At 41.7% G+C, this 15,975-nt stretch overlaps 1 protein-coding gene across 11 annotated transcripts in view; it reads right to left on the bottom strand.

Moving 5' to 3' along the window:
* The window catches only part of ABI1 (abl interactor 1), a 77,321-nt gene extending 62,628 nt beyond the window's left edge, over positions 1-14,693 (bottom strand). For 9 of the 11 annotated variants that reach the window (XM_054000787.1, XM_054000803.1, XM_054000822.1 and 6 more), the window contains exon 1: positions 14,443-14,649. In XM_054000787.1, the coding sequence (XP_053856762.1) occupies positions 14,443-14,559 (117 nt within the window). In that variant the 5' untranslated portion in view covers positions 14,560-14,649. Of the gene's footprint in view, positions 1-14,442 lie in introns of all 11 variants that reach the window. The other 2 variants (XM_054000850.1, XM_054000860.1) reach the window with 1 other exon arrangement.
* Between the last annotated feature and the right edge of the window lie 1,282 nt (positions 14,694-15,975).

Raw genomic sequence — 15,975 nt, 5'->3', positions numbered from 1 at the left:
GTGAGAATAAGAAGGAAACACTTCAGTGTTTCCTAGTTACTTCAATATCCTCTGTGATACAGTGGCAGCAACATAGAACCAAACTCAAGTTTCTCCAAATGGAAAGGAAAATCAGAATTTGATAAGACTTTTGTGTCATGCAAGGCTTTGAAACCAGACAGCTCAGAGTCACCTACTTTGGGGCAAAGCTTCTCAGTTCACTCCACGTGAAAAAGTTTCATTACATTCACAACAATATTTCCTCCTATGGATTTTGTTTACCTCTTCAGTTTACTCTCAAGGACTGGTGACTGCTGACATGAAGTTTTTTATTTCTGTTTTGACAAATCAAACTGAGAGTCTAAACCCAGAATAGAGCAAATTTTTATCTGAAGACAAGCAAGATGCTAAAATTTGATGACTTCAGAGGTAAGCTTCAAAGACTATCTTTTTTTTTTTTCCCCAGATTCTCACTCTCCAGTCCTCCCTACCTTCTATGCAGGCCTGGAATCATACGAGATAGCATTGAGCAAGCAAGGTTAAAACAACAAGATTTAGCATAAATGATCAAATTACAGTCTCATCTAAGCATGTCCTGGTATCACAGATTATTATCGAAGACATTCCAGTATTCTAAGGGTGGCTACAAAAAAGATGGAATCTCCCTTTTTACAAGTCACTCCTGGCGAGATTCCAATTAGACACAACAGGAAAAGTTTTCACAATGAGAACAATCAGTCAGTCCCTGGAATAATCTTGTCAGGGAAGTGGTGGAATCCTCAACACTGGACATCTTTAATATTCAACTGGACAGGGTGCTGGGCCATCTTGTCTAGATGATGCTTTCTTTTGTCCAAGAAAAGTTGGACCAAATTATTATTAAGGTCTCCTTCCAACCTGGTATTCTATTATATGTCAACAGTGGTCTGAACCCATACAACAGGGTAACCTCAACATCTGTGTGCAAAACACACTGAACATCAACATCCACTAAAGGATTGGTCCAAAAACAAGGAGGCTCAAAGATACACTCTGTACTGCAACAGGTTCTTCCCCATGTCAGAGATGTTGCAGGACAACAAAGCAGTGAGGGAAACAGGAAAAAGAGAGCACAGAAAGTCATTAGCAGGCCTGTCCAGCTCCAGGGAGAATCTCAAGGCAACAAAATGTAGAGCCAAGAGTTACACTGGCCTTCACACAGTCAGCAAACTTCTGGATTGCACGTGTTCCTAATTCAGGAACAGTTCTCATGTTTAAGAGAGTCACTTTAGACACACAGCTGCTGCCCAGATTTTACAGTTCAGCCAGTTCCCAAACATCACAGTATTTTTAAAACAAAGAAAACAATGGCCATTATAGGATCAAATTCTCTACTCATGCTTTGTATCACTACACTGCTGACTATTTAGTGTCTTGAAGATGAATATACTCAGTCCAGCAGAAAATCGTCACATATCTCACTGTTCTTAGCAGTGTACTTAGACCAGAAACTAGTGGATTCCCACAATTTTGTAGTAGCTTATCTCCCAGCACAAGGCATACTCTCACATAGCACACAGGCTATACAGTGATCTCATGGTAATAAAGTAATGGACTGCAATACAAGGAATGATTGTTTTTATAAGAACTTGCATGTAATTGATAAAAAATCAACCTAGTTTTCTGTTTCTATCTGATCACATAAACAGCAAATACTGCTCAGATTTTGACATACTCCTGCACCTGACCGTATGATTTTTATTTGATAGTGGCTGCAAGCATACTACATCCAGCTTCTGTTTGCATAATTATTTATATTATGCTAAAATTTTATCCTATGGTTAGCAACAACATTCCAAAGCCTTACACGCAGAAGCTCACTTACATACTGGGTTGCTTAAATTGCAACAAGTAGAAATTTATCTCCTCTAAAAACCACACATAACAGAGCAAAACAGATGGCTCAGAAGAACAGAGGAGAGGGAGTAGGAATGGAAAGTCAATTTGGCAAGTCATTTCTTTCCCCACCAAAAAGTGAACAGAAGAATAAACAACCAGAACTAAATAAATATGGTAATTTCCACATCCAGCAATAGGTAAAACCTAACTTACAGAAACCAACAGAACAAAGCAAGCAAATTCTTTAATAGGAAATACAGCATCAAGTTCAGGAGTCAGGGAATTGCTTTGTTTGGCTTTTCTAAACAAAGTCCTTGGTGAGACAATTGCTGTGCTGTTGGCTAGTACAGCAGTAGTTCAAGTGAGTAGCTTTCCCTAGAAATACAGCTGCAATGCCTTTTGCAGACAATTACAGGAAAGTTTTCTAATCAGTGTCGAAGTTGCACTGGTGTTTTTAAGATGCACCTTCACGTTATTTTATAGACTGCTTCCCCTTCATGTACAATGTAGAGGGCAGATTTAAGCATACGCAGGAGGTGCAGAGTCATACAGATGACAGTAGAGCTGCATTTCCATGCAATCAGCTGTGTAAGAACAGTCATATCCACATCACTCTCTGTCTCCCCCCCCAGCAGTAAAACAAAACCTGAACTATTCTGTTTAAGCACTTGTCATAGGGCCATCAGGACACCCTGCTATCTCCTCTGCAAACAGCTTGAGTGGCCTTAATACAGTTGCAGAGGAGCTGTGCTCAGAGAAACAGTTCCCTGACAACAGGAACACATCACAGTTGTGTATCCACCCATACCCACACTGCCACTACCTCTGCATCTGTACAACCTGGAGAAAGCTGGGCTAAAACACAGGGGAGGCCATGGGAAGACACATACAGCAGTGGAGCAGCATGTGGGATGGTGGAACTGTCATTTCCAAATGCCTCAAAGCTTGGGATGGCCTCTCTACACTGCAAGAGACAGAAGTAGTATCCAAGAAAATTTTATGCCCATTAAGTCTGCTAGTAAGGCTTACTATCAGAGATAAGATTCTCACTATGATGTGAGCATCTGCAAGTAAGCCCAGGACTGGAACAATTACATTTCATAAGCTCTGTTCAAAACTCTAATTTAAAACAGCAAGAAGTGTCTGTGTCAGTAGATTAAAAAAAAAAAAAAAAAAATGCAGCTGTACTCTAAAAACATGCTCTTGGTTTTACTGAAGAATACACAGTATTTACATGTAAATGAAATCCTGCATGAATAGGGGGACAGAGAAGAAAAAACTTTTTATACAAAACCAGCCTAAACACTGAAGATATGTCCAAAGCAGAACTGGAGACTGGTCTTTTTACCACCTCCCCTCCCCACCAGCTCTTGGGTTAGGGAACTGCTTTTCAGCTTCCTGCCTTGTTATTTTTCAAAGGAAACTGGAAAGCACAAAAAACCCAACAGACCGACAATAAGCATGTTTTCTGTTCAACAACTCCAGAAATTGATTTTGCTATTCACAAAAAGAAAATTTTCTTATCATCATGGATGGCCACATTTTTGCACCCATTATACTTAAATGATGATACATTTTTCTTAACTTTCACAATGGTTGTTTGCATTTAATCATTTTCTGAGGAGGCAAGAAGCTTAAATGAGCTTTGCTCATTATTTATGTCCTCTATTTGCCTAACTCCTGCACAACTGCTCCATTAAACACCTCTTCCCCTCCAAGGCCAATTTTAAAAAGCCTCCTGCTTTATGAGACTGACAAGTATGACTCACAGTATTCCCCACATTCATTCCCCCAGGCCTCGTGGGATGTTATGCAGTCAGTAAAATACCTGTTCCAGTTCATACTCCCCCACGCCCACTGCTGCTGCAGTAAGCCCTTACAGCAATCTGGGGGAAAAGTAAAGCTATTTCTCTTCTGTAGGCAGGAAACAAATAGTAACAATATTTGCTTTTCACATTGTCCTTCTCAGCACCACAGTTAGCAAGAGAGAGTGGCTGAACACAATGAAGGAAGTTACACACTCTCTTCCCCATTCTTCCTGTGCTCTTATTCCCATCAGAAACTTGGGGAGTTTCTCAAGACCCTCAAACTGCTTTTCAGTAATCCTTCAAACCATTCCCATTTTCTATCAGCAAAGCAGAAAGTTATTCAACAGAGATTATCTACTCCTAAAGTTCCTTCCATGCCCAAGGAACACATTTTAATACTCCACACATATGACATTCAGGACCAAAACCAGCAACTTCTCTCTCCAGCAGAGAAGCAAAAATCAACAGGTATCATACCCCTGCATACTGGACTTCTATCCCCAGTAAACAAGCTTCTCTCATAATTACATAATACCTCCCTCAAAATACTCTACAAAATACATCCCTCAGTCTCTGAACAGTCAATATTCATTCACTGCAGAGAACTGAGAAGAGCTGATTTTACAGTTCATGTTCACGGACAGTTGGTTTCCAAAGAGGGAATGTGTGCTAGAAAGCTTTCCACTGGCTGTTATTATTCTCCACTGGTTAAAGGACAGACTGATAAAGAAGACTGAAATACACATTTAGAAATGACAGCCACTACTGAAGAGATACAAGATTTCTTAAAAAATAAGCTGCATTGTATGAGCCGAAGCCTCAAATACATCTACGGCAACAACAATTTCTCTAACGTTCAAAGTTAAAGACACCTTAGAAATTAGATTAAAAATCTGTTGCTATTTAAGACAAATCCCAGGACTACTGTGGCAACCACATCATTTCAGTGCTGGGAGAACATATGGTGTGCTGCAGCAGGAAACACACCCACAGTATTTGCAGAGAGCCCTTGTAGAGCCAAGCACTTCCAAACCAGACACATATTTTATCTAACGCAGCTAAAGCCAGGACTTTGCATCATAGAAACAATAGCTCCTCCCAGAGATTTAGAAATCCTGCAAGTCAGACAGCAAAGCAAAAGCTGAACAATCCCCAGCCAGGTCTCAAAGATCTTGCCAACAAAAGTGCATTGATCCACCATATCTCTACTTGTTAGTCTGATATTCTCTGGACCTTGACTGAAGCACCATCCAAGCCACCTGCCATGAGGCTTCCCAGTAGAAACCCAGGAGGTTATAACCATATTTTATAAAACCCTTTAAGGATCAGGTCCAGCTCTGTTTTGTGGACACATGCATGTTAAGAGAATGCCATTCCTCCTGACACTTTCATTTTCCTTCACTGTTAAGAGAACCAAAGCCCTCCGAGCAGAGGAGTTTTATTATCCCCATTTTACTCCTTAGTCTCAAAAGAGTAACAAAAGGACCAGTTTCCTGGAGAAGACAGGTTTCTCATAAAGGAAAGGCCTGGTTGCATATAAATATAAGAAGCCTCGTAAGAATTTTATTAATATGGAGAATCATATCAGTCCCATTTCACATTGTCTTCCCAGCTGCATTCCATATCCTCTGTAGCCTGGTCTTTATGGCTTCCTCAGGTAGTTAGAGACTACTGCAGAGATAAGGCTTTAGTCTCAACTCTGTGCCAACAAAGATAATTTTAAAAAGAAATGTGTATGTATGTCTTCAGTAGCTGCAGGTTTCAAATTACTAGCAACCCATGCTAGTAGAAACTGTTTGTTGGAAAGGCATAATGAAAAATAGCTGCATAATATAAGTTGCTAGGCAGTAAAATATAAAATAATACAAATAGATTAATTAAAAGAAATAGGCAAGGGAGAATAGGTTTTCAGATCTGAAATGAGACAAAGTCAACAACATGAAAGTGAGACAAAAGGTCTAATAAGCAATCTGCAGCAAGCAGAAGACTTGAGCAGCGAGAGAGAAATCAGCAAATTCACGTTAAGATCACAGCATAGGAGAAGCACATGGGAAAGAGAGAAACATCACTAGTAATATTTAGTGACATAAGAGCAATTAACATTACAAGGTATGTGAAAAGACAAGCCACGGCATGGCATTGTGCAGCTACTGAGATGTTCATGCAGTAATCTGATGCACCTGCCTAGACACCTTGTTCTTCTCTTGCCTATTTGTTTTATGCAGATGTTTTCTTATCATAAGCTCCAGAAAACGCAGAACTATTGCATGAGGACCAGAGCTCAAGTATTAACTTGTTGAACACCTGCTACAACAAAGTTAAATAAGATGCACAGCTGACAATGATTGCTGCAGGACAAATACCGCTTGGCAGATTTGCTGACCCCAAAGTACAAGATCAGAAAACGAAAGTGAAGATACACATCTGGTAAAATATTATCCATGGAAAAAAAAGCCACAAAAATCCCCACATTTGCCTGATAAGGCATAGCTTATAAGAAGTATTATCATGTGAAATACCGGTGTGAAAGTAGCCAGCAGAGTCTACAGTCCAATTCTTTTCCAAGAATTGTTATGCTTCAAGTGGTAAACAAACATTTTTTTTTCTTGGAACTATTTATAACTTTAAGACCACCCAGTAAGAACATTACATTCAACTCTAAGGATGTCAAATCATGTTTTAGCAGGATTCCTCTGTGAGTTCTCAGAGGTCTTCCTGCTCTTAACAAAAGTAGGAACAGTACCACATTTTACTCCTATTTGTCTCTGAGGTTACAATAAAGTTAGGACAGGGATGCAGAGTCTCTTCCCCATGAGTTAACTGTACATCAATACAGTATCAGAGCTTTCTCACACATGGAGCAGTGAGCTTACACTTTAACTTCTGCTGTATAAAGAGTATACAGAATTTATTATTTTGGGCTCAGAGAGAGAGGGATAACATTATCACAACTATATCTGCTATCTTAACATAAGAAACACAAGAAAGATGCAATCTCATTGCAGAAGAGACAACCTTTTACTGTTCTTTCAGAAGATTCCACAATGTCAGAAGTTACAGCATGGCACACATCATCTGAGGAGGTTATGAAGAGACTATCATACGGGAGGCTCAAACTAAGGGAAATTTTGATTTTCAGATACTTTTTCAGTTTGCCAAACCCCAGAACTTAAACATATTTGATCTGGAGCCATTGACAAGAACATTATTAAAAATAAAGTCCCCTTTTAAGCAGTCAGTCTTTTTCAGAGTTAAACTGACCTGCTTCTTTAGCTCAGCCAGCAGGTTATCTACCAATTCCAACTCAAGTTAATACAAACTGCTGAATTTTACAAGTTGCACCAGAAAATGCTATAGTTGTGTTTCACTCCAAGTTGAAAGTCTCATTAAGATTCCCCACCCCTCATTTTCTTCTGAACTATCAGTATAATAGGAACAAATATATATTCTGCAAAGCAAGCATGCATGGCTCCTGTTAACAGCATTAAGGGCTTGCATAAGTAATAAGCAACTATTTGCACAGTCCCAAGAAAAGGTGGCATCTACACTCTTATTAATTAACCCAAGGAAAGTAACACATTCCCTCTAAAATCAAGAGGAATGTTTTCCTCTGCTGCATAAAAAAATTGATTCTTTAAAGAGCCCACCTGTTAGAAATGCTGTATCTTCTATTTCAATACCTGGCACTAAGCTGACGAAACACTTGACTGAGCCTACCTCCAGCACCATCAGGACACACTGACAGGCTGGGGCTGCAGGAGGAAAGGCACATGCAGTACCATCTTGCTCAGAGCTGTGTTCTGGAGCACACCGAGACTTATTCTCCACAGCACCCTGGTCTTGGCTCTCAAGGGCTCTCTGCAAGTTTTAAGGTGCAAAGGGCTATTTCTGCAACCCACAGCAGACATAATGTCTGTGGTCACTGCCTCACCAGCAAGGCCAGGAAAAAGGAGGAACCAGACTGAGGCACGGTATCTACCATTTCAAATTCCACAGTTACTTCCTTTTACATAGGGATGGAGGGAGGTGAGGATCACTCTGACCAAGCCCTGTCACCAGTGCTCAGATTTGGGACTGGGGTGGAAGTGATAGCATCAAAGGAAGTCCACTCCAGGAAAGAGTGGAGCAAAACTAAAGAGAGCAAGAATGTTCAGGTAATTATGAACAAGCCTGGACACTGAGTAAGCAGCATCCCACAAGCAATTTCCCACTGTGCAAAAGTAAAAACAACACTATGCTCCTTTAGACTCCAAGTCACTAAATAAGGACTGAACACGGGCAGAGAGAGCAAGATATCCCCTTATCCCTCAAGGCTGTCTTGCTATGCCAGGACTAACACTTTGTCCACACAGCTGCCACCCCACCATTCTGTAGCTAAGCAAGATTTCAGTCACCAGAAATGTCAAACACAGACTGCTTTCACAAATGAGAAATAGAGCGGCATCTTTTCGTGCCTCTGCCAAGACCCACCAACACGCAGACAAACAGCACTGTGAGCCTTATGTAACTCCTGAGGTTGGCAAAGCGAAAAATTAGAATCTCAAGGTTCTTATGAGAGGTAATACATTAAATTCTTAAAAAGTAATTGCTGCTAATGAGTTCAATGATGGTTTCAGGTGCATATTTTCCTGAAAGAGTCATTACACTGCCTCTGTGTTTCTGTGCATACCCACTTTTTGCTGTGTTGCAGTATAACAGAGGCAGTCTGGAAAGGGGTGGGGTGGCAGGGGGAACAGCACTGGAAGTGCACACAATCAGGTTCTGTTCCCAAATCTGACAGTATGTCCCTATATGACCTTCCATGAGCCAGTTCCAAATTTCATGCCTCCACTTATGCCTTTGTAAAATGAAGACACTTCAAAATGCTAGACAAAGATACTGGGAAGTTGCATCAGTTCTTTTGTTTCAGAGTTCAGGCTTTTTTTTTTTTTTTTTTTTCTGTTAAACTTAGATTAGATACTAACAGGAACTTTGCCCTCAGAAGTACACTTCCTACTCGTACTAAGCCTGCTCCTGTACTCTTACCTTCATTCTCCATTTTATGAGACCTTCCCAAGGCTCATCTATTTTCTCTCTACCGGGAGTGCTACTTACTGTAACAACCTCCCAGAGAACCAGGGGGAAGTATTAGATTGTTGCCCCATTTAATCATACTTCTTTCTTCCTTCCAACAATTCCACAGGACTGTGCACAGCAAGAGCAGCACGGGGAGCAAGGACCACACTCGGCATACACTGACCCCAGACATCCTGCAAGCTTCTTCCTTCCAACACTGCACAAACAGAAGGGGGTGGAGAGCACTTCCCTTGTGGAAGAAACAATATGCACCTGTAAAAGCTTATCCCAATCCACTTTACTGCCCCTGATTAAGGTAGCACTTATGAAAAATGGAGCAGGAATAGCAGACATCATCTTGCTGGCTTCTTAAGCCAAATATACAAAAATTAATGGAAACATTTCAAATTTGGAAAAGCTCATCTCATATCATCTACCCCCTCTGGAAACAAACTAGACATACAACACCCTAGGATTCATTTTCTTTAAATTCAGTGAAATCACTTGCTGATTCAGTGAAGCTGGACTACAGTCTTATTGCTGCCTATGAGTTAAAGCTTTATTTTCCAAAACACAAAGACACTTGCATAGCACAGAAGACCTACACAAGGCACAGAAGAGCTAGAAGCCTAACACACCAGCATGGACCTATATTATTATTCTAAAAAAAACCCCAAAACCACACACAGAACAGCCAGTGACTTTTATACTGCTGGCAAACATTTGCTTAAACTATCTTAAAAAGAACATTATTACAAAGTATAATGCAGCACCTTTTTTAAAAGAATATTACTTAAACCTAAAAGCATAATAGAGTATACATTTGTATTTTATCTCATTGCTCTCTAATTTTGTACTATATCTGGTGTTACAGAAAGTGAACTTAATTTGCTTTTTTTATGTTCCAAATTTAGCAATAAAACTTGCAGAAGAAAAAAATATTACTATATTTACTTTCAATACAAACTAATTAACCTATGAACATAAAAGCATACAAGTTCTAACAGCACATAAAGGATTTGTATTAGTGACAATTTAAGAAGTTTATCCTTTTAGAGCAGCTCATTTCCTGAATTAGACATTCTGAGTGAACTTCTTTGTATTGAACTAAGTTAAGCCACTTTCCATGTGCCAGGCAATGAAATAGAGTGTCTGACCAGCTACCAATGTTTAAAGAAAAGCCACAAAAAAAGGTTCATTAGTGTTGGAAAGGAAATATCTACTGTAGAGAAGTGTAGAACATCCAAGTTACCAAGCAAAAATAGTTCCTCTATGCATCTTGGAAGATAACACAAATATTTATGAAACTTTCTGTATGCAACACTTCTGCTCAATGCCACACATTCACTTTTCCACCAACTGGAAAGATGCTTTAATTTTTTTGCAATTGCAGTTAAACTGAAATCTATCCATGTTTTTGTCTGTTTTACCCAAAATAGCTTGTTAATTCACCGTTCAGTTTCCACATACCAGTCAGAAGCTACAGAAGGAAGTAACATGACAGAAAAACACACATTTAGGCAACACAGCTCTTACTTCCTTAAAAGGTCTCTCGGTTTATTTTTCTAAAGCTGCTAAATCTACCCACTTGAGACTATCGAGATGATAATTTATACAAGGAGTGCAAGCTGTTTGTTTAGAGATTCTCATAGTCATATTAAAATTATATTTGAGCTTAAAAACAAAAATTAAAAATGAATCTTCACAAGTGGTCTAGAAGCTTGAGACTGACAAAAAAACTATGTATATCTGCATAAGCATAAACAAGGTTATAAGGAACACTTTATTTAGACAGTAGGAGAGTTGTAAGCAGTGTTTTATAGCACATAGAGGCCTCTCTGGGATACACCAGTCAACTGAAGTTGTTCAAAAGGAAGGCATCAGTGCAATAACACTGCACAAGCTGATTTCATGTGTCATTCTAATGCTTCATAAGCTAGTTATTGTAAATAAGTTCCTTAAAACACCAAAATAACTCAATACAGCCAGAAAAATGACTAGTGGATCTCTATGGAAGTTACTATTTTTCAGCTGAAGAATCATAACTAGAACTGCAAATGCTTTAATTCCTTGTTATTTCTGTATTAAGTAGTACTGATCAAGTTAATACTATCTAAGACACTGATGAAACTCCTCACTAGCATCTTCAGCTTTATACTACAGATTTTCAGATAGTCTTTTGGTTACAAGCACACCAAAAGGGCTAGTCCCAGAACATACCTGCAGGCAAAAGGATTTGGGGAAGACAGCAGCTATGGGAACTTACATTCTGAAAGTATTTTTTAAAAATTAATACATCTATATATAAGACAAATTATTCCAGAAGGCAAAAATATGCCTTAAAGATTTAAGGTTCAAAACCTGCTCTTAAAACTGTTCAGAGTTTAAGCCTCCAACCTAAAACAGGGATCTAATTTTCTACCTGCTTGTTATTGAAGCTTCCAACCAGAAATATCAGATTTTAAATACTGTCAGACAAACACACTAATGTACTTATAATGCCCTTTTCCTTCTATTCAAAGCCAAAATCACCACCAAAACATCACAATGTTCTTCAGTTACTATTTCTACATTTGGTTTTATTTATTTTTTTCTGTCTCCCTTTTTCTCTCATCCCCCTTAAGACTGCCACTATACTGTATTTTTCTTTTAGCACTGCAGGTCTTCCTTAGAAGCTTATTTGCTCTACTTCTCCTCAATTCTTTTCTCTTCCTAACAAATAAACTTCCTAGATAACTAGAATACATCTGATCTGGAGGGCAAACTGGATTACCAGCCGGCATTCTGATACAGTCACAGTGTGCCTTAGCAAGAAACTGCTTTTCTGAGAATAGCAATTTTCAACTTGAGATTCCCAAATGCTGTCATCTTTTGTAAAGGCTCCAGTAAAAGCATACTTACTGTCCACACAGCTACATTCACCAACAGGGAAGCAAGTTCCAGCCAGGTGAGCTGTCCCCCATTTCTCTTTTTTTTTTTTCCCCTGAGAAATCTCTAAAGACACTGAATATAAGTTTTCCTCAAAAAATCAGCACGACTGAAATTTTACCAGAATTATTCTCAGCTTAAGTAAGAGAGACAAAACAAAAATCCTGTATTTTCAAATAAAAAAAAATATATAGCTTGAATACAGCAATATTAGTGGTAGGAAATTACTTTCCTACTTAAGTCAGCAAAGAATATAAACCATAACACTGAGAACATCATTTTGTTTCCTATTACAATCACTATAAATTGTTAGGGGCAGCACTCAGAATAGTCTGACAAACCTGTTTCACCTCAGTGGCACAACTCAGAGTGGGTAACAGCACATGATAATTTTTGCCACTATGGAGCACTTCGCTTTTTCCACAGAAAAAAAAGAAACCCCTCCAAATTCAAAGTGGCTGAACTGAACCAGCTACATACAACCAGATAAGTTACAATATGGAGCTACTAGTGAAGTATTTTAACATTCACTTCATGGCCAGGTTCTCTGTTCTGGTTTGTCTTTTTTATAAAATGCTCAACTACATTCAACACATAGATTTTGTATTGTATTGTATGTTAAGCCTCTTCCTTTCCTTTTCTCCCTTCCCACCCCACAATACTCATATACCCAAATCTCATAACCCAGTGCCCTGTGTCATATTGCCTAATCCAGCAGTGGCTCCACCACATGCACTGGCAGTATAATCTGTTCAGTAGTCCAACTGGACAGCAGATGGCTTTGCATCAAGTGCTGATTAAAAAAACTACCTCCATCAAACACTTAAAAAAATACATAGTTTTATCAATACATTTTTACTGAGCAAATGTACAATACATGTAAAATAAAAGTGAGGTATATACATTTTCCAAAGCTACTGTACAAGACTGCATTAGGAATTTTAGAATTCCGGCTTCCTTTCAAAAGGGGTAAACACAGCTGTACAAAGATAAAAGAGATCCCACCAATCCCACATCCAGCTGACCTTGATACTTGAGGTGAAAATGAGCTACCAAATTAAAAAAAAAAAAAAAAAAAAGAGGAAAAGGAAAAGCCACCCCAAATGACCGGATGGGTATTTGTGTTGTGTTTATTTGGTTTGTTTGATGAAAGTAAGAAAAGACAAGTTTTATGACTCTGAAGAAAATGATGTAACTAAAGATTCTCTGCACCTTTCTGACATAGGGAAAAGTCAGGAGCAGGAGACACGTCAAAACTTGTGCTGCAATTACCATACTCATGTATTTGTCATATTTCCCATGAGTAAAACCAAATGAACCTCGCCTCTTAGAAGCATTTATATCAGCAGCTTTCTCTGGGTGGAGTAAACAACTCGGAAGCATAAATAGACATTAACTCATACTACCTCATATACCACAAAAAAAAAAAAAAAACAAAACTTGAAAATATGGCTTGTTAGAGCAGTTTTAATTCAAATATCTCATTTAAAAAAATCACTTTGTATTATTAAAGATGTGCTTCCATATTTGCTGCTCCATTACTACAAACAGTAAGATAGTTTACCAGCAATGACCGATACCAAAGATGTTAGTAACCTGTATTAAATACTTATCACAGGTAATCTAGTATTACATTCAACATGTTCACTCTACAAGCTGTCAAGTAAATAAAGTTTATTTGTCCTTCCCCTTCAAATTTTTGACGGAAAAAAAAGCTGAGTTTAAGCATCTCTGGATGGTTCTGCATCCAGATCAGTGTGACTAAAGACTGAGACTTAGAGTCACGTGATGTAAATCCTGAAAAAAATAATAATAGGAAATTGTGTTTAAAGTAGCTTCAGAAAATCAGACTTAAAAGAAGGCCAAGAAGCATTGGCAATCTATGGGATGGGAAAAGAATCCACACCGACCGGTGGAGAGACGCTACAACCAATGGAGTCTCTTCCCGCATGAGACTCGGTCTGCAATCACTGTTGTAGGGTGCTAGAGCCGGGCAGGCTGCGAGAGGCACAGATTGCCATTTTGAAACACCGCCTCACGCCCGCACGGCGGTGCCAGCCCACGGGCAGCCTCCTGCCCCCGCACGCCGCTCACGGTAGCGCTGCGGACCCGCAGCACCGCGGCTGCCTCGGCCCCGCCGGGACCCGCACGCCGAGGAGGACCCGGCGCGGATCCCCAAGCTCCGTGATGTCACCCGTGTGCGGGGCCCCTTCCGCTCCCCGCGCCGCTGCGGCCCCGGCGGAGCGCGGTGCGGGGCCGCCCGGCACCCGCGCCCCACGTGCGGCGCATCCGCCCCGGCCACCGCCACCGACCGCCGCCCTGAGGCCCGTCCGCGGCCCCCGGAGGGAGCCCCGCCGCCGGGAAGCCGTGGGGAAACCCGGGATACCGGGTCGGAGCCGGCCGCGCGGAGAGGCTCGGGGGCCCTCGCGCCTCCGTCGCCCCCACCCCAGCCCTGGGAGGTCTCCGGGATGTGACTCATGATAAATAAATACGGTGGGTGGGGGGAGGAAAAAAAAGGAAAGAAAAAAAAAAAAAGACACACCCTCGTAGCTGGACTGACATAATAACCCCCTCCCTTCCCCTCTGAAGCGGGGGAAGGGAAGCCTGGCCGTTCAGCTGGGAAAGTTGAAAGAAAAGGCAAACCCGAGGGACCGGCTGCGGGGCGGGAGCCACGGCGAGGGCAGCCAGGCGCCGCTGCCCCTCGGGCGGCTCCGGCCCCGCCGCCCGCACCGGAGAGCCGAGCCCCGCCGAGCGCCGCCGCCGGCCCCCGGTGCGCTGCCCCGCCGCCCCTCACCTGGATGTAGTTGTTTTCGCAGTAGTCGGCGACTCGAGTGAGGTTCTGGTAGCTCTCGAGCAGAGCCCGCTTGCCAGAAGGGATTTCCTCCTCTAGCAACATCTGCAACTCTGCCATTTTCCACCCCTCCGCATCGCTTCCTCTTGCATTAAAGAGACAGCGGCAGCGCCGGGCTCGCAACCCGCCTGGTATTGTGGGATTCCTCCTCGCCTCGCTTTCGTGAACGCTCGCTTTCCCCACCCATCCTTCCCCCTCCGAGGGGAGGGGAAAGAAAAAAAAAAAAAAAAAAAAAAAAAAAAAAAAAAAAAAACCCAAACCAAGAAAAAAGAGGAAAAGCCCGCCCTCGCTGTGCGAAGGCAGCCGGGAGTTGTAGGCAGAGCCGGTCGCATGCGCGGGGCGGCCGCCGCTCATGGGCACCGCCCGCGGGCCGGATGGGCATGGTGGGGCTCGGAGTGCTCCGGCCTGGCTGGCTCCTGCGGCAGGATGGCGGCTGCTGGACTGTCCTGCTCCTCCGGCTCCTGTCCTCGTCTCCCCCAGAGATGAGGGGAGACAGTGATGTCCATCCCCCGCCCCGCTCAGAAAAGCCCTAGCCCCACAGTGCTGCCCAGAGGCAGTGGCTCTGCAGGAGAGACCAAAACGGTCTGGGAGGGAAGCACTGCTCTGGTTATCTGGCCGTCTGGCAGGCTAAAAATGTGGAAGATCGCAGAATCAATTAGGTTGGAAAAGGTCTCTGAAATCATCCGAGTCTAACCCATGACTGAGCACCACCATGTCAACTAGACCGCAACCTGAAATGTAATGTCCAGTGTTTCCTTAAACACCTCCAGGGACAGTGACTCCACTACCTCCCTGGGCAGACCATTCCAAAGATAACAAAAGATGTTAGAATGATCATGGTTTGGGACAACTAGTCCCTTCCAGGGAGTTACTCCCTGAAAGGGAGGGAGAAATACTGAATGCCAGTTATGTAGAACTTAGTCAAGGCCTGCCCACTATAACTACTAACAGTGATTGCCTGGATTTAGGTTCATAAGAAGAGCTTAAATACTTGGCTGAGATAAATACAATATTCCTGCCACTCATTTACCTCAGTTGTTAATCATTGATCAGGGCCTCCTCTGGCTGTTAGCAAAAGTATGGAAGACAAAGGTCTGAAGATTACTTAGTACAATCTTTCTTGCCTGTGTTTTTTGTAAGCAAAATCCTGATTCTGCAATCATGCCAGGAGAGAAGCCAGTAACAGCAGGTGACTGCTCTGCTGAGATGTCCATGCTTGCTCTTGAAATGAGTAACAGGCCCAGAAAAAGCCATCTCCAAGGCTCCGCTGTTCTTGCTATGTGCTGTGTTCTGCAGTCACAAACACAAACACAGTTAGTCCTTGTGTTTTTTAATAGTTGTCCTAGAGAAATCCACACAGTGGTAAAAAGTCAGCATGTTTCAGAAAAAAAGCAGTCTCAAGTTCACATTATAGTAAGAGGAGCCTGCCTCAGCTCTGCAGCAATCATGTGACATTTTACATGTTCTGTCTCCTGT

This window comes from Vidua macroura, chromosome 1 (assembly GCF_024509145.1).
Source record: "Vidua macroura isolate BioBank_ID:100142 chromosome 1, ASM2450914v1, whole genome shotgun sequence".
NCBI lineage: Eukaryota > Metazoa > Chordata > Aves > Passeriformes > Viduidae > Vidua > Vidua macroura.
This window is presented reverse-complemented; position numbering and strand designations above follow the sequence as displayed.